The sequence below is a fragment of the Cordyceps javanica genome, chromosome 1, assembly GCF_051103115.1.
Source record: "Cordyceps javanica chromosome 1, complete sequence".
Classification (NCBI taxonomy): Eukaryota; Fungi; Ascomycota; class Sordariomycetes; order Hypocreales; family Cordycipitaceae; genus Cordyceps; species Cordyceps javanica.
Genome location: NC_139295.1, coordinates 6,368,058 through 6,390,417, shown reverse-complemented (window position 1 = coordinate 6,390,417; position 22,360 = coordinate 6,368,058). Strand labels below are relative to the sequence as shown.

Genomic DNA, 22,360 nt, shown 5'->3' with positions numbered 1-22,360 from the left:
ATTTTTAATATGCACACCCTTTGCAGTTTGGCCTGATGTGTTGTTCCTGGCGGATGTGGGGCGGATCGGCCGAGTGACGTTTTTCTTCGTTTCCAGAGCTTCTTCGGCATCCCCCGACAACTCTTCGCATTCACAGTTCTGCAGCTACCCACCATGTCGTCAAAACCGGACGAAGAGACGCAGCAAAGCCCTTGGACCGGCGAGGCCAAGCAAAAGTTTGAAACGTATGCGACACGATTGGCAACACACCGACAACCACCGCCGCGCGCAAAACGGATGGGGAAGAAGAAAAAAAAAAGGCTAACAACATGGACGGCCACAGGAAATCAAAGAGCGAGTTTTACGACCCGTGCCAGGAGGCGGCTCAGCGAAGCTACAAGTGCCTGTACAGAAACAATGGAGATAAATCCATGTGCGCCGATTACTTCCAGTGCGTTTGGTGTCTCGATTCTAGGCAGAGCCGGCAACGGTCAACGGTTGAGTTGTGCTAACGGAGGGCTGTGAACAGGGCGTATCGCGACTGCAAGCAAGCTTGGGTAAGTTTATTGATGAGGTATTCATGACATGGAGAGTACGTGGGCTGATATTTGTCGTTCTGGCAGACGGAAAAGCGAAAGAAGGACTCTGGCAGCCTTTGGTGACAACGCAACACGACCGAACGAATAGCCTCGACGAACCTCGCAAAGGCAATTAGAGAGGGGAGAGACGGCCAACAGATGAGGCCCCTGGGGCAAATACCCTGCCTTTTACGTGTATCATATCTACCTTCGATGGGCGTGGCGCCGCGGTGACCCCCGACCTCAAAGTATGTACTTTTACGAAACAAGCACAGTGTATCTCAGTCATGCAATTCTTCAAAGAGCGAATAACCTCGGAGTTGCTCTGGCAAATCACAGCTCACTGAATTGATATGGCGGCTACGGAAATGCCCATTCAGTGTTGTGGGACGCCAGCATCCCGAGATACCATAATGCCAGCATCACAGTGAGTCGGGGGTTCCCAGGACTACCTCGAGCATCCCAGGGAATTGAGGCAGACACTGCGAGTTCGCCCTTGTCACTGAGTCTCTCGATAGCCACAAATTCTAGTTCGGTAATAATGTAGGCGTAGCGGGTACCGTGTCGCTTCATATAGTAGTTAACCTGTGCAAGGGCATCGAGATAAGCATTGCTCAGACTCTTCGTTTCGTGATTTCTCCAGCAAGATCTCCATGTGAGCGAAGATCTCGCATCACCAGGGAGGTGGTTTGCGGTAAATCGCGGATTGGTGCCAGGTGCCACAAGAGAATAGTCTGGGGTGTATCGACCGAGACTGCGAGCGGCTCCTTGTAGACCCCATTCCCTGATACGATAATGCCCCAACGTGTTCGTGCTTCTCATTTGATCGTAGCCAGCTGCGAGGGCATGGCGCATTGGACGACGCAGGTAGTCTGCAACGTGGGCTTCGACGTCAGTCTTATTGCGAACGACAGGAGGCACAGAGGTTGGCATCGGCTCGGCGGCAATTTGAGTATCTCTCAGAACTGGCCTGAATTTTTCTTCGATGGTGCAGAGATTGAAACCCGTCCAAGAGGCCACGTGCGTAATGTCTTCCGGCGAATAGGCATCGTTGGGGCAGCTACTGACGTCGAGGGGGAGGTTGGGATCCGTTGTGAGGGTTGGCGGCCCCTCGTAGACTAGATAGTCAAACAATGGGATCAAAGCCATGGCGGGGGGTAGATCGAGAGAATGGTCCTGCAAAGAAGGATACAAGAGCAGGCTGAGCCGAACCAAACTCGAAGTTTCAAGACAGGGAAATCAAACTAAGAAATGCCATAACAATCAAGTAGTGCATGTCAGACACCAGAAGATGAATTCCCTGCGGGGAAGCCGTCTCTGTGGGGAAGACGCTTGACTGGCTGTAACTGGGGAGTCAGTGCCTACAGGTATAACTTCACACAGAGCACCCAGTACCCAGCGTAAGAGAGGGACATTTGGGCAGAGGAAGATCATCTAAGAGTGGCCAAAAGTGAACGGACATTTGGGTATATAACAAGTCCTTCCCATGTGCGTCTGAGCCGACATGTTGACTTCATACAATGCAAGATGGGCAACAATGCTAACAAGCGCATTTGACGAGCATCATAGACACCCTGGATTTCGGCTCTGCGCCTTCTGCTCAATGTAAAAAAAGTTCTCCTAATACGCCTGGAAATGTTCCCGTCGTTTCTTGTCGGATTTTCTCCGCTCGAAACAGTTGAGCACAAACACCCAGGCCAGGAATAGAGACAGAGCTCCAAAGAACCAGAGCAGGAATAGAATGGTAAACACGTTGAAGCCTTCCGAGGCTGCCTGATATGCACGGCTAGATTTGAGGCGGTCAGTACTCAACCCTACCTGCATCGCGGCCAAGATAAGCCCGGTAAACACGGTGGCAGTAGCAATGTACGTGATGTTGTTCGTGACAAACGTGCGATATTGGTTCCAGCGTCCGGCAAAGCTTGGGATCAGTCGTTGACCCGTGAGCATTAGTATCGCGTCGATTCTCATCAACCGAAGCTCGCCGTAAATGAAGCGCGGATGGATTTTGTGGTAAATGTTGGTTGTGTCGAGCTGGTGCACGATGGATTGCCACTGTGGCCAGTCGACCTGGGCCGGCATGAGATGCTCTTCTTTCGCGATGCGAAAGTCACTCTCGTAGGATACGAGTGCTGTATATGAGAAAAGAAGGCCTAGTGCAGTCATTCGCAGTTTTTTTCGTGTGCAATAGCTCGGCTGTTCGCCCAAGATCGGGGGGGTCCCTTGTCGTGGGCAGCGGCAATCGAGCGTACAGGACAGGTATTCGGTCCAAAACTGTGGGATAAAAAGTATTCCCGGAATGGGCTTGAGGTATAGGCGCTTGCTCGTATTGTCCAGCACGAGGTGCAGGTCCGTTCGCTCGTTAATCACGAGTTTGCGGCCGATCGATAATTGGGCGTGCAACGGGCGGCAGGGATAGATGAAGCCGGCCCAGCTTAGATGCCCCAGAAGCGTCTTGAACCTCCTCATGTCGAGTTCCTGCTTAAGGTAGGTAACTACATCGTCGCGTGGTGACGCTATGTCGTAGTTTCTGAGCTTGTACGAGGCTGGAAGGCCGCGATACAGCAGCTCGCGGAATCGATCACCATCAGTGGGAGCTGTCATCGGCTCTGCCGCACCGGCTGGTGGAAGATCGAATGGGGGCTCCTAGTGTTAAATTAGCAATGGCATGTACGACATGGTATATACCACACGCATCCTATTACCTCGCCTCTGTCTAGCATCTTTCAAGAATCCAGGCTGTCTGCTCACCAACGCGGTACAAAGCAGTCGACTAGAGGAGATAGAACTGTCCGTCCATGTGTGGCAAGTAAACTACTTGATCGGCTACGAATTCTTTCCCGTGCCTATTCAAATATATGACATACGCCAGGGGCGGTCGTGATGCAGGCCAGCCAGAAAGCTATTTCAGCTACCTGCCACCCTGCTAGCCATTTCTACTTGTCAGCTTGCTCTGTTTGGCTGGCGCATGTCAGACATTTTCGCCAGCGCAACCCAGATGATCCAGCCTCGCGCAATTTCTAACCATCAGTAGACTTTCGAATTCAGCCTCACCCTTGGTCATGCCTACCAATCCCTTCCAAGAGATCTACGTCAGTACGCTACTTTCGCAATGCCAACGTACTGCTCAATAATGTCGAACGAGAAGGCCCCCTTCCCCCCCTCCCCCGAACGACCTACCAGAGTGAAGGCTTCGCTTCGCGGCAATGAGCCCCCCCAACAATGACCAATTCTTGAATAGGATAAACGGCTGCGAGACTCGGGAGATCTACACCCAGCCTGCAGAAGATCATCGCGCTCATACATGCTCTCAAAAAGGCTGGCTTACGCTAACCAGCTCTGCTCCTGTGGCTGAGACGGCTCGTTCTGTTCGGTTTGCTGAGGAGGCTACAAAACCGCCCTATGCCAGTGATTGGCCAAGATGAGTTGACAGTTCCCATGCTGTAGTCGGAAATCTGCCCTTGTCCTTTTATACCTCGCTTTCCTCGACGCTGAAACCCTTTCCAGAGTACTCTTTTATTTGATTAGCTTCACCAAATACTCACTAAATTTGCGCTGTCGTAAACGACGTAAAGCGCAGAAGAGAAATCAATGATGGGTCTATTGTGAATAGACGCACTTTGCTCTGTGTGCTCTTTATGCTGTCAAATTTGCCTATGGAATCGCTATGGACCTGAGTGACCCCAAACCTGGCTTATGTTTGTCATGATGTCCGCTATAAGGGCCTAGCAGTCAGTCATTTCGTCGATCAAGAGAATCATGTCCATGCTATGGAACTTTGCCATTAACGTATCGCATGTTTCGTGCATATCCTTTTTTTACTGGTCGTTTCACTCGCCTCCTTTTGGTAGCTTTGGGCCGCTATTTGCACACCACGGAAAACCTAGCTACAGAGACATCGAGTCACCGCAACGTCTTATAAGCTACACGCTAGCCCAAGTCGTCTCTTGGATCGTCTTTCGGTATTGTCTCCGATACTTTTGCTTCCGTGGGAGACACAGTTTCGTACTTTGGCTGAGACTGCGTGCTGGCTCTCACCATGAAACCGCCCAAAAGTTAGTCAGCCGGGACTTCATTACCAAGCCGAGGCTGCTCCGTATTTCGGTCGTGCACTCACGTTATTTCATCCATTTTCGTCGATGATGCCAGCATGGAGCAGGAACTTGTCGACAACCTGGATTTTTCCGAGGTCAAGTGTATCCAAAAAATCTATGATGGCGAATATTCCAAGATATTCAAAGTCGAAGCTCTCGGGCGAGTGTGTGCCCTGAAAGTGGTTTGTTAAGATGGTCTCCGTTTGACGCGCTGGTTGCTAGAGACTAATTATCTGCAAGTATCACGGTCATAGTAAAGCATTCTTCGAACCCGTGGAATCCAAGCTCTTTGGTCGTGAATTGGCCGCGTATCGCCGGTTCAAGGAGACTGGTCTCTGCCAAAGAGGCATCGTGCCGGACTTCTATGGCGCCATCACAACCATCAACCCTGGACTTTGGCCTGAGTTGAGGTCATTCCGCAAAGACCCGTTGCCACCTAAAGCAATCTTGTTTGAATATATCCCCAGCCTGGAGCGTATTTCTTTGAAGAACTACACCAAACAGCGCGTCGCAAAACTAGCCGACCTCCTCGTGGACGTTCACGCTGCACGGGTCGCGCATGGCGACGCGCATCCGAGAAACATGGGTCTAGTCATCCAAGGAGATGTGGAGAGGCTATTGTGGATGGACTTTGACAGGGCAACTACATTTCCACTGCATGGAGATCTGACCGAGAAGGAAACAAAGGCACTAACAGACGACATGGCCCTAGCGAGAGATTACATTGTACGCCCAGTGAGTTGCATGCCGTTCAACCACTCAATTGCAGCGCTGATTAGCATACAGGCGGACTCGGACCCGGACTGGCTTATGATGTGGACGAGACAGATGACACTGCCCTTCGAGTCATCATGACAACTCATCATAGTTCACCCACACCACATCTCAATGCGGTTATCGAATTTCATGTTTTGCTTACTAGACCGTCCAATATCAATCAATATACTCTTCCTGACTCATCGTTTGCTAACTGGCGAGCCGGTTGCATTGCTCCGTTTGTTTCGTTCTTGGCACGTCCGTCACGCGAGTTGGTGCAAACGCCGATGTACACCTCTTACCTTGCGTCTGTGATTCTCTTTTCCCTCATTGTAGCTCACCATATGCGCCTGGAAACATACACGAGCGTTTTTTTCTTCATCTCATACACGTCGCCAATCTACTAAGCAGAATGGGTGGCCCTCGGGGTGGTGGCTCCATACCCCTGCCGCGCATCAGCGGCTTTTCCGAAGATTTCTTCTACAGCTACAAGCTCACATCGGATGAGGAGCACCTCATGTCTGGTGTTCTCGGCAATAACCGGTTCCAGAAGGGCAACCGGGCCGCCCGTTCCTATGCGAACCTGGTCGTGCTCTTTCGGCTCCTGCTATTCTACAGCCCTTTGAAGCGTCACGCGCGATTCTGGGAGTGGATTGCCGAGGATTGGGGTATCATTGTGGACAGCAATCGAGCCATTGCGAGCAAAGTTGCCAACTTTTACGCCGACGCGCGTCATGCGGCACTCGGTCCGAGCGAGAAGCGACTGTCCCTACTCGTGCGTCTGGTCGACGAGTGGCTGATGATTCGCCCCCGACCTGAGATTTCATACTCGGAAGAGGTGGACGACTCCATAATTCAATCCACGCGTATGGAGTGGCTCAATATTCGCGACTGGCATGTAGATATGCTCATGGACTCAAAACTCCCGGCCGGGCTGGCTGGCATCGAACCTCCTGCGAAGATGGTCACATCTCTCTGGGCACCGGACCCAGAAGTAGCGTGAGTCGAATTTGACAGAATAATTGAGGCAAATAATCGAGTGCTGGTACAGGTTCGACAGGGCACTTCTGAAAGAGATCAAAGCCTCCCGCAGGCCCAAAAGTTTGCTTAGCAGGCACGCCCGATTCGCTCACAGCTCGTAACCAGTCTGCCGGCCCAGAACTCGAACGAAAACGGAAAGCTGCTCCGTCAGAAGGAGACATTTACGAGAACGAATCTGCACCAGGAAGCAACGTTTCTGTATATGACGACCGTTGCTTTACTCCAGTCCTGGAAAATGCCCTACTTGAGTCAATCCGCTCCACGAATGTAGACCATTTACACAAACAAAGTCAGTTCTCAGCCAGCAGCAGCAGCACCTCAAAAAGCCACTACATTGCCCAGCCTAGCCGTACCGTTGACTTGATCGACTTTACAGCTAGAGCACACCATACTTTGCCGCCGTCCCGCGAGCCCGCCCAGGAGCAACCCCTTGGCAGGCCTCCGCCGGCACCCGCGCAGCTCAGAATGATTCAGTTTACAGACGGCCAGGCCACCGCCACTCCGGATCCGCGCCAGGACCTCAGCGCGCAGCTGCAGAACCTGGCCAGCCAGAATCGCCGCCGCCAGGAAGAGATTCGCGCGCGCGTCGAGGCGGAGGCGACGGGCCGGGGCCCACCCGACGCCGTGCGAAATGTTGGCCTCGTGGCCACGGATGGAAGGGAGACGTACGAGTCACGGCTGCGCGAGGTCGAGGCGCGGGTGGCGGCGCTGGAGAGGGCTCACCACGACGAGGCGAGTTGGGCGCGGGCCATGGGCCGGTTCTTGTCCGACGCAAACGGCAAGTCTGTAAGGTCGCTGCAGGAGGGTTTTTTCCGCGCTCGACACACTTCAAGCGGTCTCGTCCACCTTGCTCGAGAATGCGAGGAAACGCGAGGAATAAAAGGTCTCACTAGGCCGCCTGGACACTCATGAGTGGGCATTATCGATTCATCGTTGGTTGATGATGTATATATACACGACAAAGGTCCATCCGTAGTTGCAGAGTGGTATGACGAATAAGAATGCGGATAAAAAGTTTTCGGAGTCGCTAATTACATGTGATGAAAGAAAATGCAGCACCCCCGTTGCCGCAAGCCACCCAATCAAGCCGTCTTTTCCTGCGCCTCGTGAATGCGTCTCGTGATCTCGTCATTCTCCGACAGCGCCGCGACCATGCTCTCGGTCCAGCTCGTCGGGAGGTACTGGCCGAGCCAGGTGCGGCGGGCGATGCCCCCGGTCCAGTACCAGTCGGGCGAGCGGCCGAGCCAGCCGCCGAGCCAGCCCTCGCCCTTGACGGCCTGCGCGACGACGCGGGCGGCGTAGACGTCCGTGTCCATGGGGATCGTCTCCTGGCTGAACTGGTGGCGGCGGACGTAGATGTCGCGGACGGGCGCGTAGAGCGAGCCCTCGGGCAGGCGCTGCGACGCGATCTTGGTCGCGATCCGGCTCCGGACGGTGCCGGTGACGGCGACCATGACGCGCACGCCAAACGGCCGCAGCTCGAGGCGCAGGCTGCGCGAGTACGAGTTGAGCGCGCCCTTGGTCGCGCTGTAGACGCTGGCGTAGAGGTCGGCCGCGACGGCCGAGATGGACGAGATCTGCAGCACCAGCCCGCGCGCGGGGATCAGCAGCGGGATAAAGGCCTGGCACATGGCCATGACGCCAAAGACGTTGGTCTCAAACGTCGACCGCACGCCGTCCAGGTCAATGTCTGTCGCGGGGAGCATGTAGAGGAGGCCGCTGCGAAGGGGGGGGAGAAACGCTTGTCAGTGGCGCTAGAAAAGAAGAGGGAGGAGAATGGGGTTGTTTTGCACGCACGCATTGTTGACGAGAATGTCGAGAGTACCGCCGGTAATCTCGGTGACTTGCGCCTTGCACTTTTCGATGCTCGCGCTCGAAGTAACGTCGAGCGAGACCGCGCTCATGCCCATCTGAGTGAGCTCATCGAGGACCTCGGCACGGCGGGCGGTGGCGATGACGTGGTAGTCTATAGGGAAAGTAAGCCACTATTCTTGAACGAATTTTGGTTTTCTCGGGAAGAAGATCAAATTACATACTGGCCTCGTGGAATTTGAGAGCCAGCGCATGGCCGATGCCGCCTGGCGTGCAGCTGCGGATCTGTTAGTCCTATTGTTGTCCGTGTAAGTTTTGACGCGCGCAGAGGTGGTCCTAACCCGGTGATGAGGACAGTCTTTTTGCCAGAAGACATTGTGTCTAATCTGCGCGTAGAATCGATACTCGAATACTCAGAAAAAACAATAAAGACCTGATTTCATACAATACCGGCACAAGAAATCTTTTTTACAAAAAGAAGTACGAGAAAGCCCGGTATATATTTCCTCCTCTTGTCTGTCCCATCGTAGTCAGCTTACAGCAGGGTGGAATAAGTGGCCGAAAGAGGAAATCGTTCTGTTGCTGCTTACGGCGCAGCCCATCTCGCTCCACTGCGAGAATGGATCGCGGTGATCGGATCAGCCGTCGGCAAACACTTATTCTGAATGCTGAACAGCAGGCACACTAGTCTACAATCGCACGATAGGTGATGAGTGTGTTCGTGTTGTAGTTCAGGTTGCCGGCGCTATTTCCATCACTGGTCTCTATGCTAGGGCCCTAGTAGCGTGGCTGTTGAACAATTTAGAACCCGACCAGAAGATGGAAAGAGATGATGGATGAAGCTTCCTATTTATCTTGCTTGCGGCCAGGTTGTGCGACTCCTCCTAGCCACCTGGTTGCATTCTGACCACGGCTTTGCCTTGATCGAGCACAGCTCGAGTGCTCACAGCATCAATCGGATCACGGCACAACTTGTATTCTTCGAGCAGACGATCATGTCGCTCATTTGCTGCTTTGAACGCCTCATTGATGGTAGAACGCATTCGTTGCCACCAACGCCGACAGGTTGCCTGGAACCTGGTTTGAACTGGTAATCACATATGGCCTGGCCGTACGATACAAATTTTCTGAAACATGGGGGACCATGACGATTGAGCAGTCGATGGCGGCTGGGCGGTTTACTGCCAGTGTACTCCCTGCCATCCAGCGAGGCTCTTGCGCCAGCTGCCTACCAGATCGAAGACGGTGCTGTCCGTCACGATCCCCTGCAGCAGCTTCCCTTCCTCGCCTCCGTATACGAATTTCTTGACATCTCTTTCGATCACGCCACCAGATTTCGTGTCCTGCGTCAGCCGCATGATCCACGATTTGCACTGTTTCAGCGCCTCGTCTGCCGCCACGCCCAGCGCCTTCATCTGCGCCACGACATCCTTGGGCAGGTTGCTCTGGCCCGAGCGGTCTCGCTCCTTTTGCTTCTCATTGAAGTTGGCGATCCACTGCGAGGTGTTCCTGGTAGCGACGGCGGTGTCACGCAGCAGCACCAGACGGTGCAGCGACTGGAGCAGCGACGTCGCGTTGCCAATCTCGGGCCCCGAAGCCAAGGCGGCCAGGTAGTCGCGCTGGCTGTCGATTGAAGCCGTGATCGCACTGCCCAGTTGGGCAACAAGCTCGTTGAGGCCCGCAACGCGGTCGGCGCATAGCGGCATGAGGGAGGCGAGCAGACTGACGACCTCGAAATACTGGAGCTCCGGCGCGGTAAATGCAGAGGCAGGCCCTGGGAGGAACTTGGAGAAGGAATTGGCGATTTGACTAAGGGATTCGATGACGTATTTCTGGTCGGCCGCGGATCCGGCTACTGGCACCTTGTAAAAACTGGGCGGTGTGTAGGCTAGAGTCTGCTGGAATGCCTCTGCAAGCAAGGATAGATGGGCTCGGCGGTTCTCGAAATGGTCAGTGTTTTCTTGATGCATTGGGGATAAAAAACTTACGCTAGGAGCTGGACCAAGTTGCAGCTGCTGATATATGGCGGGACTAGCACTATGGTTCCACGAAGGGAACGATCCGTAGTCAATTATTTCATGCATGGTTGTACCGTCCCGAATTTCAGCTATAAGCAAGTTAATTCAAGCTCCATTTCCTATCAGCGATGCTTACTGAATCTTGAATCACTGAACAGATCAGTGTCCGAAAGCCCGAGCAACCGCTCGGAACGCATGCTTTCCACCAGGCTCATTGCTCTGGTGCAGCTCACGCGCAAATCCTCGATATACTGCGGCACCGTCAACACACTGCTGTAGCTACCGTCTTGAAAGGCGTCTATCAAGCGCCGAGGCATGCGCATTTTGAGTGACGTCTGGTAGTGCGTCTTTATCGACGACGTCAGCTGCCAGCCGGTGTTGGTCAGCGGCGAGATCAAGCCCGGCGCCACGGTGGAAATCCGGTCGTAGAAGAGCGGCGCGAGCGAGTCCATGATGGTGTTTTTAATGTCCAGCGCCTTCCAGGCGGCGAGCGCCTCGGGGGCTGACGCGAGGCGCAGGTGGAGCTGCACGAGCAGCAGGCATATCTGGCTGTGCTTCGGCGTCGATTTGAGCTGCTGCTGGAGAAGGAGGAGCGCCTGCACCAGGTACTGCGCAGACTCGGTCGTCGGGATGGATGACGGGAGCTGCTGCGCCAGCTCGATAAGGCTGGATGCGGCAAGAAGGCTGACCTCTGACTGCACATCCCTGGTGGAAGCGGACGAGTAGGAAGATAGCGAACTGATGTACTTGTGCAAGAGCATGCAGGCTTGAAAGATGGCCTTGAATCGGGTCTGCCGCGGAACTTGCTGTTCGCTCGTTGTGGAGGTAGTGGTGTATGTCTGCGGGCATGTCGCGGCAAAGTACCGCAACTTGAGAGCCAAAACCTGCTTCCTGAGTTCTGGCAGACTGTCACTCTGCTCTTGTGATGGAAAGTGATGGTGGGCGAGGTAGTCGATACCGCCAGCGTCAAGCTGCTCTACAAAGAGTTGAACATCGTCAAAGCACGAGGGATAAGCTCCCTGGTTGTTGATGTATTTGACAAGCTCGCGCAGCCGCAATGATGAAGGGCTGGTATTCACCGTGTCTGGGCCTTCAGACTCCAGGAGCTGGAAGCTAGCAGAGACGCGCGCCAGCATGACGTTCCGCTTATAAATCGGTTTCGAGTCCGCTGCCTTGGAAACTTTGAGCAGCAAGTCCTGAACTGTCCCGATCGCTCTGCAAGAGGTTAGAAGAGACTACAATTCACCGGGACAGGAAGACTTACTGCGCGTCACTATCTTGTATGCGGCTGGCAGCTGTAATGAAAAAGCGCCAGATGTCCCAGTCGGAAGCCTGCAGTGTAAGCTCGCCCTTATCGTCCGACACGGAAAGAGAGTCTCGGCAAACGTCGAAGAGCCTTTGCCAGTTTTCGTCCTTGCAAAGTTTTTTGGTAGTGTAAAAGAGGGCATCCTTGCGACCTTGTCTGAGCTGCTCCACGGGGTTGAAACGAGAGCTCTGTAGGAGCCTGTCAAAGTCCGCCGCCGTACCATGAGCGCCAACGATTTCATACAAGAGAAGAATTTCTTCTTCCGTTTGTATGCTGCGAGGCGGCAGCGCCTTGCCATCTTCCGCCTGTGGCGTGGTCAGTGGCTATAGTTCCGTGGTGTAATGAGTAACCTACCTGTTCAGTTGCCTGCGCAGCGCGCTCGATTTGCTTCTGTGCCAGCATGCCGTAGAGCTTCCTTTTTTCAGGGGCGGACTGGGGAGATATCTATTCGAGGTTAGCTGCGGGCCACGTCGTTCAAGAAAAGACATACTGCTAGGAGATGTGTGATGGCAATATTCCAGAAGAGAAATGCCCTCTCCTGGGGGTGTGATTTATCGATAAGAGCAGCAATCTTATTCATTAGCAAAGACTAGAAGCATCTTGACGCTTTGTATGCTTACCTGTTGTGCGCTGACGAGGTCCCAATGTAAAAGGCAAGACTCTAGACATCTAGTCGTTTGGTTCTTGTCCTTGGGAGAGGCTTTGGCTGCACGTACTCGTAGAGAACCCAGAGTCTGGTGGAAATCATCCTCCTCCAGCAAATCCCGAGTGGCCCATTCCAAGAGATCGATTCCGTCTGCATCCCTGATTACAGTGCCGTCCTTGACGTATGCGTGCAGAGCCGTCATGGCGGCGTATTTGGCCGCCGGATCGTCGAGCTGGCTCTCGGCACAGACTTTGAGCACCTGCGGAGGTCAGTCAGTCAGCAGGCACTTTCAGGATGGGCCGGCCTTGATCTACGCGGCGGATCGAAAGAAGAGACCCGCATCGCATTCTACGCAGTCGCAGTCGAGGCAGCTCTCACCTCGTAGTAAGGATCATTGGCCATCTTGGCGCGCCTCTCAGCGAGCCGCACGACGGTGCTCCAGTTTTGGTCCTGAAAGGCCGACTGGAGCTGGAGATCGACCCCATTTTTGAGACGTGGCCCGGAGCTCTGCATGAGTTTCTAGTCGGGCGCGGCGCTGGTTGTGTTGTTTTGCACTGGGTTGTGAAGTCGCGAGGTTTGACAGAGCTCGGGGGCAGAATGTGGATTCTCTGGTGGAGTTTGTTCGTTTGGTGCCTGTTTGTGCATCACCGCCGCCCAAATGCTATTTTATCTATTTAGCTCTGCAAGCCCACCATCGAAAGGCCCGCCCGTGAATGATGACCATGGGCACATTTTCATCACTTGGCCATGTTTGTGTAACCTTTCGGACTCTTTTTCCAGCAAGATAGACTCGGCCTACAGATGAGCGGTACCATGGCGAACAGAACGCCACCCAGAGAGCTTGTTAAGGGGATTAAGAAGCGCTTGTAAGATGAATATCATGACAACTCTCCGGTGACCAATTGCGCGCTTATTAATTGCCCGATGCTATGACTGCTTGCAGCGAATAACAAATACGCGGTCCCGGTCCCAGTATCGAGCCGTGAACGAATCAAGACGGCCGGGGGATAATGACCATGGAGAGGCTCGGAGAATTTGCGTGATCGCTGCAATACTTGTCCTGCAGCAAGAATTTGTTCACTTCATAGGTATATATTGGGCTCTTCGGTTACACTAAACTCGTCAAAATCGATGGAACGATCATTGCTTTGCTTTTCGAGCGATAACGTGCAGGGCTGATGGATCGTCAATAGCCGTGCAACACTCATCAGTGGCGTACGTCTCGCAGCGCCCTCGTGTGATAGAGTGTATGATTTCTAGGTAAGCAGCGAGCGCGTATGCGTATTATTTCGAGCCACTACGCCTCAGTTGAGCGGTTACGGTCATACACAACCTCAACCACGAATTGTTCCACCATAGGTAGCTCGCCGGCTTTCCGCAAACGCCGTGACACTGCTCCATCCGCATCCTTTGCCGCCAAAACAGACGCCTCCTCCCATCAGCTTCGAAGCGCCAAAACTTGGTATAGGAAGGGAAGCCCTTCCCAGGAAACCATGACTAACGGAGGATTTACAGCCGGAGTCTCAACAGCCGGAGGGGGGGCATGGCCTGCAAGCTTTGCTTACTGTGCGCTTCACGGTGACGCCACGATTTCGGTGGGCGATCTAGTTCTCCGAGACGAGTACCTAGCTAGGTTGGATCAGACGGTCCGTCCCATCAAGCTAGCCTCGTTGACTTGCAGTAGCACTCGCCAGGCAGATAGACTATCACGGTGCAACATTTGACCATTTTGTCCCGCAGGATGATGCAGGCCCAGAGGTGTTTGCAGATCACTATCCCCCAAGTGGAAAACGACAGTAGTGCTCATGCAAAACGCAAACAAGAATCTATCAATTGCAGCTGATCCGCTCCAATGAGCTGGGGTCAAGAATCCAGCCGTGAGACATGTGAATCATCAGATCGAGGCTTGCAGGACTCTCAGCAGTGGAAATCTCGCGGCAGACCACTACTGGTAATATCATGCTGCCCGACGTCATTGTGGAAACGTCTGCAAAATACATGGCTGCTCTTGCTCAGCCGTCATCGTACTATCAGATGCAGACGTCGTTGGGCAGAGCTGCCAAGGGGTAGCATGGTCAACATGAAGCGTTCTGTACGGAAATGCAAACCACCAAAAATTGACATGACCACCCTCCGGTCGCTATCGTTTCTTGAGAAAAATGACCACACACTTATTTTCTCTCAGAGGGGCATTTTTCCATCCGCCGCATCACCGCCCAGCCGCCTGGTCTTATGTCTTATCAGCTCATCCTCCGCATAAACTCTAGATGGGCATCTACATGTCAGGAGGGCGCCGCCTGACTCGGATCAGTGGCGCCGCCCGTCATCGGAGCAGTGCCGAGCAAGTGGGAACGGACAACATATTATGGGCGGGCGCCTTAGGGCGTAGTATCAGTAGGTCGAAATATGGAAGGGGGGGGAGGGGTTCTGTTTTATGCATCAAAGTTTGTTTGTTTACTCTTTCGTTTTCATCATCTCTTTTTTTTTTGCCTCTGGATTTGTCGTCATGTTGAAATTTGTTGCTGCATGCGCCGCCGCGGCAGCGCTGCTGTGGCTGTCTTACACACTCGTGAGTCCCTGAAGTCGGCGGTTTGGCGGCCGAAGCAACCCACTGACCGACATGCTCGCTCGCCTTGTTAGATTCGAGCCAGGCGACCGCTGTCAAGACAAGAGACGGCGAGCGCCGAAAAGAGCAATGACGAAAAGAGGGATAAAATCACAATCACGCCCCTGGAGGGCCTGGTCTGGGAGAAGGAAAAGCCCAAGCAGCTGAGACCGTTCAAGTCGACCTACCACATCACCATGGGTATATACGAAACGTCATTTGCCGCCCCCGCCCCCCAAAACCGAAGGGGCTCGCTCATACCATTGTCACTAACATGAAAATAAAAAAACAAAAACAGCCCTACAGGCCGACACCCCGCAGGATCTCATCACCATTGACAGGGACTACCTCGACCGCGTCACGCTCCGCCGGGCTCTCCTCGCCTCGCACCCGGCCACCGTCCACGGGTGCACACCGCACGGCGCCGCCGCCGTCCGCGAGCTCTACACCTACCTCCTCGGCTCGTACCTGCCGCAGCGCTACCCGGGCATTTTTCAACTCTTTACTCCGGACGACGACGACTTGGACGCCGATGCCGGAGCCGGAGCCGAACCCGCCCCACGGTTGATGCTACGCAACACGGCCACCGGCGCGACGCACCCGGTAACGCCGCCGTCCGCCACCGACCACGATGTCTTCGACCCGGAAGCGGCGCTGCGGGTGCTCGGCGAGACGGTCGAGGAGGATCTGTTCTTGCTGCGCGAGACGCCGCTCGGGCACGAGTCGACGGCGTTTGTCTGCTGCTTCCCGGCCGGGTTCGACCCGAGCGAGAAGCTGGGCCGGCTGCTGAGCGAGATACACCGGCCGGTGCCGTCGTACGACAAGATTGCCAAGAGCATGGAGCGCTTCTTTGGCAGGCTCGAGGTCGGCAAGAGCGTCAAACGGATGAATGCAAGCATTAAACCCTCCATCTCTCTTTTTTTCTTTTTTGTGCCTTCTTGCGCTGACCAAGAAGCTTTCCCGTTGCAGTGGGCTGTCCAGACGCACGACCAACTCTTCAACTGCAAGGCCAACCACAAGCTCGTCAATGAGGACTCTTATACACCCGACGATGAAGCAGTCGACATTTCCAAGGTACATTTCTCTCTCTCTCTCTCTCTTACACACACACACACACACACAAACACCTTTCTCCTGGAAATCGCGGCGTTGACCGTCCCCCCCAATTCCTCTCTTCCCAAGTCCAAACAAGCTAACCACCAGGCGAAAAACAAAAACAAAAAAAAAAGACCTTTGTCCGCATCGAGCTCCAAACCCTCACCCGCCTCCCCGAAACGCGCGCCATCCTCTTCTCCTTCAAGACGTACATGTACCCGGTGAAGCAGCTCAAGGACGAGGGCGGCGGGCCCGCCTTTGCCGACGCCGTCGAGGGCCTGGCGTCGGGCAACGCGCCCGGCATGCGCTTCTACAAGGGCAGCGTCCGCTGGGGCAAGGTCGTCTGCGAGTATTTGCGCTCCTGAAAAGAAAAACGGTCCCATTCATAGATACATGTGTCATGAGCGAGAAATATACTCAAAAAAAAATCAACGTCTTCTTTGCTTGCATGTAATGCTTGTATTTACACCGCTATGCTCACCAACTCCTTGTCCTAAAGAGCAAGAAGGAAAAAAAAAGACTAAATGCCATCTACATCTACCGTCTTTTTCTTCCCTCTTTTTTCTTTTCTTCGTGCTAATTCTGAAAGAGAAAGAAAGAAACTCCCCGTGTATGCTTTTCTAGTCGTAAGAAAAAAGAATGAAACAAAGAAAGAAAATAATGGCAAACAAAATGTGCTACAACTTTTCATCAATAGTAGAAGAGGAGAAACGCAAGGGGGGAGGGCAGAGGAGAAAGTAAAAACACTTCCTTCAACCCCACGAAACGAGAACCTTTTTCCCCTTCTTTCCCTTCTTCCCTTTGCCATCCTCCGCCTCGGACACTTCCGTCGGCGTCGCGTCCGCCGACGAGCCACCCCACTGAAAGTTGGACTCGGCGTGGCCGTAGTCGCGACGCACGCCGCGCCCGCCGCCGTAGCCAAAGATGGTCGTCGTCGGCTTCGGCGCGGCCGGTAGCGCGGGAAAGTTGTCGTCGCCGCCGCTGCCGCTACCGCTACCGCCGCGAGCACTCGCGCGTAAGGAGGCCGCGGCCGAGGATGCCGGGACCCACGAGGGACGTGAAGAGGACGCGGAGCTGCCGCCGCCGCCGCCCGACTTGTTGGATGGGGCCGACGCAGCGAGCGACGGGAACGACGAGGAAGCGGGCGCGCGGGCCGTGGAGGCGGCCGGCGTCCAGCCTGGGGGCGTGGACCTCGTCACCGGTGCCGGGCCGGCGAGGCGCGTGCTGTTCTTGAGCTTGAGCACGCGGTTCGAGTGCTTCTGCGCGGGGGCGCCGTGCGGCGCGGCCGGGCTGGCCGCCGCCGCGTGCGCCCAGCCGCTCGAGCTCGACGTCTCGCCCTCCATGCCGCTCAGGCCCGGCAGGCTCGGGTAGTCCTCGTTGATGGCCCGCCAGTCCTGCCACGCCTTGCGGAGGCCGTCGGCCTTGGCCTTGCTCTCGAACAGGTCGGCCACCTCGCGCGTCATGGTGCCCAGCGCGTTGGACGAGACGTCGGCAAAGAGCGTCAGGAGGGCGTCGATCAGCTGCGGCGCCGTCAGCGCGCCCCGCTGGTACGACGAGATGTGCTGCCGGAAGCTGGCGAGCTTGCCGGCGTCGTTGCCCAGGAGGTTGGCAGCGCGCTCAATGACGGAGCTGTGCCGCACGAGCCGCGCGCGGTCCTCGGGCGTCATGTTGCCCGTGTCGCTCAGCGAGAGCGTGTCCATCGGGTCGCTGAGGTTGGCTGTCGACGACGCCGCCGTCGCCGCGGGCCCTACGCGGGGGGTGTTGGAGGAGCTGCCATTGCGGGGTGAGGCACCACCTCGTCCGGCGCCGGCAGCGGCAGCTGGTGCGGCGGCGGCGGACAGCTGCCCACCAAAGGTACGCTGGGTTACCGATTGGGCCGAGTGGATAGCCATTTGACGCTGGAAAGCAATCTCGTCGCGGCGGAGGGGTGGCGTGTACGCGGCCGGCACCGAGTCCTCGTTCGGGTCCCTACCCCGTCCACGACCTCGGCCTCTCGCGCGTCCTTCGCCGTCTCTACCTCCACCGCCGCCGCCGCCGCCACCGCCGCGTCGTTCCTCCTGATACGATTGTCGCAGGTCAAAGCCCGCCATGTCCACCACACGGGCATCGCGGCCGACAGTCTTTCCGCCGGCGTGCTCGGCCAGGTTGTGCGCCTGCAGGTCCATGTTGGACTCGAAGACGACAAACTTCTTCTCCATGCACTCCCTGTCGTTGCAGAGGAAGTGGTCCTTCTTGAAATGCTGCTCGAGTGCGTTGTAGTCGACAAAGTAGTGCGGCTTGCGCGCGTCGCGGCGGTCGCAGATGAAGCAGCGCTCGTGCTTCATGCGGCAGTGCTCGTAGAGCTTGTCGTCGTCGTAGAAGCGCTCGCCGCAGAAGCCGCAGAGCGGGTGGCCCTTGAAGCCGGTCTGGTCGGCGGCGCCGGGCTTGTCGTCGCCGCGGCGCATGTGCTTCTCGAGCTCGCGGTCGGTAAAGAGCTCGTGCTCGTGGGTGAAGACCTTTTTGTTGCGCGTGCACAGGTCGCACATGCGCTTCTTGTGCGCCGACTTGACGTGGCGGTGGAGGTCGGGCCAGCCGAGACCGGCAAAGTCGCACGAGGCGTCGGGGCAGTTGTACCGGAGGAGAAGGACCGTGTCGCCGACAATGTCCTCGTTGGTGTACTTGATGCCAATGTTGGTGTCGATGGTGGTGAGGTCGGCGGGCTGATAGTCTTCAAACCTCTTTTCGGCGTCGTCTGTAAAGATGACGTAGGGAGCTTCGGTCTGAGAGCGCAATGATTAGATGGCGTTACTCGCAGAACGCGGGCAAGGCCGGGTCAACTTACTCGGCAGTGGGCACAGTCCTTGGTCTTGTAGAGCGCCCTCATCCGCAGGCCGCAGATGTGGCAGGTTTTGTGGTTGCAGGGGGCGATGGAGTGGTGCGCGACGGGATTGGCACAGATGAAGCACACGTCGTCGGCGTCTTCGTCGTCGTCGCCGTCAACCTTTTGCGTCGCCTTGTGAGCCGGGGCAGCGATGCCGTTCGCACTGGCCTCTTCCTTGGCTGCACGGGCGGCGACGGCGACGTCTTGCGCGGCGGGCTCTGCGGGCAAATCGCCGTGTTTGGCACCGCCACGGTTCCCTCCACCTCGTCCTCGTCGGCCACCACCACCACCTCCTCCTCCTCCTCCTCTACTATTCTGGCCGCCGCGTTCACCTCGACCTCTGTTGCGATTGCCTCGTCCGCGCGAAGCCTGGCCGCCGCCGCCGCCGCCGCCGCCGCCTCCCGCCGAGGATCCGGCCACTTCGGGCATCGTTTGATTAACGGAGGGGGGGCAATGCAGGTCTCGACGGTGGCGTAGTGCGAAAGATGGGTTCTGAGAGGCACGAGTCTGTCAATGGTATGAGGCGTTTGTGAGTTTCTGTTATGAATATCCGCGTATTACTCGTACTGTAAAGGTAGCAATGGTCGTGACAACAAAAGAAGGGCAGCTCGGGAGCCAAGTTGCCAGATCCTGGGTGAGAACTGCGAATTTGATAGCGGGTGTCCCACAGGGCTTCCACTTATTTTCAGAGGGGCAAAGCTCGCCAAATTTGGGGGCCCCAAAATTGAAAAAACGAGAGGGGCAAAGCAAATCAGCGGCGGCGACGGTGCGATGACTCAGCTGGACTTTTTGAGGCCAAGTTACCTAGCTACCGGGTAGGTAAGTAATAACTTGTCATTACTCCCTCCGTACCTCCAGCCAGCATATCACCCACCCGGCCCTTGTATGTAGTATCGACGATGATAATAAGAGTCACGCCGGGCAAAGTGTCCCACCCACTCACCCACTGGTAATGACACGGCAACGAAATGAGGAATTCTGGAAAACAGTCTTGAGACTCGGACATGCCGTAAGTGAGTAATTGTGTGGCATTCAAAAATCATATCCTAGTCCAATCTAAGCAGTTATTGTGTTCTGGCTTCTGGCTCTTGGTCGCCAAAGATTAGTCACACCATCAAATCAGCACCAGATCAGCACCAGATCAACACCACACTTCGACCAAGTTCCACGAATTCTGTTGTCCACTGAAAGATAACGGCATATTGTAGCATTTACAAACCTGTGCCTTGTTGGCCAAATTTCTCCGCACGCCCCAGTACCATCGTGCCCTCCTCCTCTGTCCGTCTACGCACACACACATGTACCTTTTTTTCGTTGCAGCCTGATACCGTAGGCTGGTATCGGCATGAATACCAAAGACTATTTGTATGATCCCTCACTGCGCCGCCCTTGACCCCAGGGAATTCGAATGAAGAAAGAAAATGAAGAAGCAAAAATACCAAAAACAAAATAAGACTTGACCCACGCAATTCCAAAGCCAAGGACAACCTTGGGGTTGCCAAAATCAAAAAAGTTACCAGTGCCCAACGCCATTGGCATAGCAAGTCGTATCGGCGGGAACCATGAGGCCCATCTGATCGGGACGGCTACTCCTCTCCGACTGGGTAGAGGTGCTGACCAATCTCCTTGTTCATTTTGAACATGTCCACCTTGGCCTGTCTGAAAACGGCATACATTCGTTCGTCGCAGAGGATCTGGCGCTTGTCGCTGGGGTCCTGAAGGTCGTTTGCCTTGATATGCTCCCAGAGCTTCTTGACCACTTGGGGGCGCGAGAGCTGGAATTGTTAAAAGATGACCAGACGCCGTTTTTCTTGTAGAATGCGTACCTGCGTTTCTCCGCACAGGACGGAGAGGCTTTCGCTCAGGTTAAAGGGCTTTTGAAACCCTCCGCCGGCTTTGCGCTTGCGAGGAACCTCGTCGCTCCCATCCACGTCGCTGTCGTCGTCGTCGCGAACGCGCTTGGCGCTCTTCTTCTTGGGAGCTCGCTTCTTCTTGGTGGCGCCAGGCTTGTCACCGCCGCGTGTGGTGCGGCCTCGAGCCAGGCGATTTTCCTGGGCCTGCAGCTGGGCGGCTAGCCTGGCGTCGGCATCTTCCGCCGACGACGATCGCTTGGCCTTTTTCTTGGAGGGCTCAGAGCCGGCCGAGGCATCCGAATCGTAGTGGTGATGGGATGAGCCATTCGTGGCGGCGCGCTTGCTCGGTGTCGGTGCGGGAACGGGTGAGGCCGGGGCGTCGTCGGCGTCGGCGCCCGAGACGGCGTCAAAACGTGCTTCTATCAACTTTTTGATGGCGTCCTGTTGCGGTGATCAGTGGGACGGGGCGAATCGGACGTGAGGAGACTGCGCGCAATGCGTACCTTTTGCTCGCTGAGGTCCTTGCCGCCAAGCGAGGTCTCGAGACCCTGCCGAATCTTCTTGCGCGAGATGGTTTCGAGATTGGCTGTGGCGAGGATGCCGTCGATGATGGCCGTGTACTGTCGAAGCTCCTCGGAGCTCACTAGAGCGCGCAACTGTCAGCTATTGATTGATCTGGCGGACCGGTAGGCAGGTGGCTGGTGGTGCCGATACGGAGCCGTACAAGGGGCGCTCATGTTGGTAGCTTATATCGTGTGTTGGTGGACGACAAGGCGGGGAACCGTCCAGATGGCAATGCGGAGACGCAAGAAAAGGAAAGTCGACGTTTGAAGAACCGGTGGCTCAGCGAATAGCGGCCGGGCGAACCGGCAATCGACGACGGAAGAGCTTGCGGGCGCGAAAGAAGCGAGCGTGCTGGAGATGGGAAAACAGGCGTGTCGGTAGAGGCACGGGTGGGACGAGTCAGTGCATGCCCTCGGGTCGAAGCAAGGTACGTGCCAAGGCGACCTAAAAAAAAAAGAGCAGCGAAAAAAAAGGCACAATCGCGCCTATCGTGCCTGTACCTAGATCGCCCGATCGCGGCAATGAGAGGATATGTGCTAGTTTTGCAAATACCCTCAGATGCCGATGGCTGGCCTGGGTTGGAGGGAGTGGGATGAAGTTGGGCGGCCGAACGGGTTCGTCGTCACCTGATGGCTCGAACCGGAAAACCGTCCCAGACAAGAGACAAGCGTCACACCAGCAAAAAGTTGGGCGCCCAATGAATCAAGAGATACGGGCCTTTTTTAGCGGGCGCTATCTAGCCGGGCCACAGACGCGCAGAAGCAAGTAGCGGCGACAGCAACGACTGAGTAGGTAACCAGGGTCAAGGAAGAAGGGGGGCGACCTCCGAAAAAGACGGTGGCAGGGATCGACGGCACGGTCCGGCGCAGCAGCTTCTCAAGGGCGTCGTCGCAAGATGGCAGATTGAGAGAGAGAAGGAGAGAGAGGCAGAGAGACCGAGAGAGCAGTTGGGAGTGCGCAATGCCAAACGGGAGTGGCGATGGCCGGGAAAAAAGGGGAGCAACGAGCGACAAATGGATCAAGAATCGCACGGTTTGCGGGATGGAGTACGGAGTAGTATGGGAGGTCGGTTTTGGGTGTACTGAGTATACTCAGTAAAAAGAGAAATAGTGGATGAATTGATCAAGACCCGGTCATGAACAAGACAAGAAGA

At 55.5% G+C, this 22,360-nt stretch overlaps 10 protein-coding genes across 10 annotated transcripts; 4 read left to right on the top strand and 6 right to left on the bottom strand.

The window, feature by feature from the left end:
• Positions 1–153: 153 nt before the first annotated feature.
• V2A60_001933 (cytochrome c oxidase-assembly factor COX23, mitochondrial) lies at positions 154–641 on the top strand (the record flags this gene model as incomplete). The annotated part of the gene is made up of 4 exons (XM_083253288.1): positions 154–224; positions 323–430; positions 509–536; positions 603–641. 4 exons carry the CDS (start codon positions 154–156, stop codon positions 639–641), a joined length of 246 nt encoding a protein of 81 aa, XP_083109414.1.
• A 276-nt stretch (positions 642–917) lies between these two features.
• Positions 918–1,706, bottom strand: V2A60_001932 (uncharacterized protein; the record flags this gene model as incomplete). The annotated part of the gene is made up of 1 exon (XM_083253287.1): positions 918–1,706. One exon carries the CDS (start codon positions 1,704–1,706, stop codon positions 918–920), a length of 789 nt encoding a protein of 262 aa, XP_083109413.1.
• Positions 1,707–2,177: 471 nt separating this feature from the next.
• On the bottom strand, positions 2,178–3,280 carry V2A60_001931 (uncharacterized protein; the record flags this gene model as incomplete). Its single annotated transcript, XM_083253286.1, has 3 exons — positions 2,178–2,689; positions 2,810–3,203; positions 3,263–3,280. The coding sequence occupies 3 exons, from the start codon at positions 3,278–3,280 to the stop codon at positions 2,178–2,180; spliced, it is 924 nt and encodes a 307-aa protein (XP_083109412.1).
• Positions 3,281–4,707: 1,427 nt separating this feature from the next.
• On the top strand, positions 4,708–5,506 carry V2A60_001930 (uncharacterized protein; the record flags this gene model as incomplete). The annotated part of the gene is made up of 3 exons (XM_083253285.1): positions 4,708–4,815; positions 4,892–5,377; positions 5,438–5,506. 3 exons carry the CDS (start codon positions 4,708–4,710, stop codon positions 5,504–5,506), a joined length of 663 nt encoding a protein of 220 aa, XP_083109411.1.
• Positions 5,507–5,819: 313 nt separating this feature from the next.
• On the top strand, positions 5,820–7,360 carry V2A60_001929 (uncharacterized protein; the record flags this gene model as incomplete). Its single annotated transcript, XM_083253284.1, has 3 exons — positions 5,820–6,406; positions 6,554–6,646; positions 6,739–7,360. The coding sequence occupies 3 exons, from the start codon at positions 5,820–5,822 to the stop codon at positions 7,358–7,360; spliced, it is 1,302 nt and encodes a 433-aa protein (XP_083109410.1).
• A 170-nt stretch (positions 7,361–7,530) lies between these two features.
• Positions 7,531–8,636, bottom strand: V2A60_001928 (SDR family oxidoreductase; the record flags this gene model as incomplete). The annotated part of the gene is made up of 4 exons (XM_083253283.1): positions 7,531–8,167; positions 8,246–8,414; positions 8,485–8,537; positions 8,602–8,636. The coding sequence occupies 4 exons, from the start codon at positions 8,634–8,636 to the stop codon at positions 7,531–7,533; spliced, it is 894 nt and encodes a 297-aa protein (XP_083109409.1).
• Positions 8,637–9,438: 802 nt separating this feature from the next.
• On the bottom strand, positions 9,439–12,743 carry V2A60_001927 (N-acetyltransferase B complex non catalytic subunit-domain-containing protein; the record flags this gene model as incomplete). Its single annotated transcript, XM_083253282.1, has 8 exons — positions 9,439–10,200; positions 10,249–10,367; positions 10,415–11,493; positions 11,543–11,889; positions 11,939–12,028; positions 12,075–12,155; positions 12,205–12,489; positions 12,609–12,743. The coding sequence occupies 8 exons, from the start codon at positions 12,741–12,743 to the stop codon at positions 9,439–9,441; spliced, it is 2,898 nt and encodes a 965-aa protein (XP_083109408.1).
• Positions 12,744–14,736: 1,993 nt separating this feature from the next.
• On the top strand, positions 14,737–16,295 carry V2A60_001926 (heme-dependent oxidative N-demethylase family protein; the record flags this gene model as incomplete). Its single annotated transcript, XM_083253281.1, has 5 exons — positions 14,737–14,799; positions 14,871–15,036; positions 15,134–15,711; positions 15,805–15,909; positions 16,065–16,295. 5 exons carry the CDS (start codon positions 14,737–14,739, stop codon positions 16,293–16,295), a joined length of 1,143 nt encoding a protein of 380 aa, XP_083109407.1.
• A 387-nt stretch (positions 16,296–16,682) lies between these two features.
• On the bottom strand, positions 16,683–19,219 carry V2A60_001925 (E3 ubiquitin-protein ligase HEL2; the record flags this gene model as incomplete). The annotated part of the gene is made up of 2 exons (XM_083253280.1): positions 16,683–18,689; positions 18,752–19,219. The coding sequence occupies 2 exons, from the start codon at positions 19,217–19,219 to the stop codon at positions 16,683–16,685; spliced, it is 2,475 nt and encodes an 824-aa protein (XP_083109406.1).
• Positions 19,220–20,376: 1,157 nt separating this feature from the next.
• On the bottom strand, positions 20,377–21,380 carry V2A60_001924 (SWIB/MDM2 domain-containing protein; the record flags this gene model as incomplete). Its single annotated transcript, XM_083253279.1, has 4 exons — positions 20,377–20,565; positions 20,617–21,084; positions 21,147–21,286; positions 21,368–21,380. The coding sequence occupies 4 exons, from the start codon at positions 21,378–21,380 to the stop codon at positions 20,377–20,379; spliced, it is 810 nt and encodes a 269-aa protein (XP_083109405.1).
• Positions 21,381–22,360: the final 980 nt, after the last annotated feature.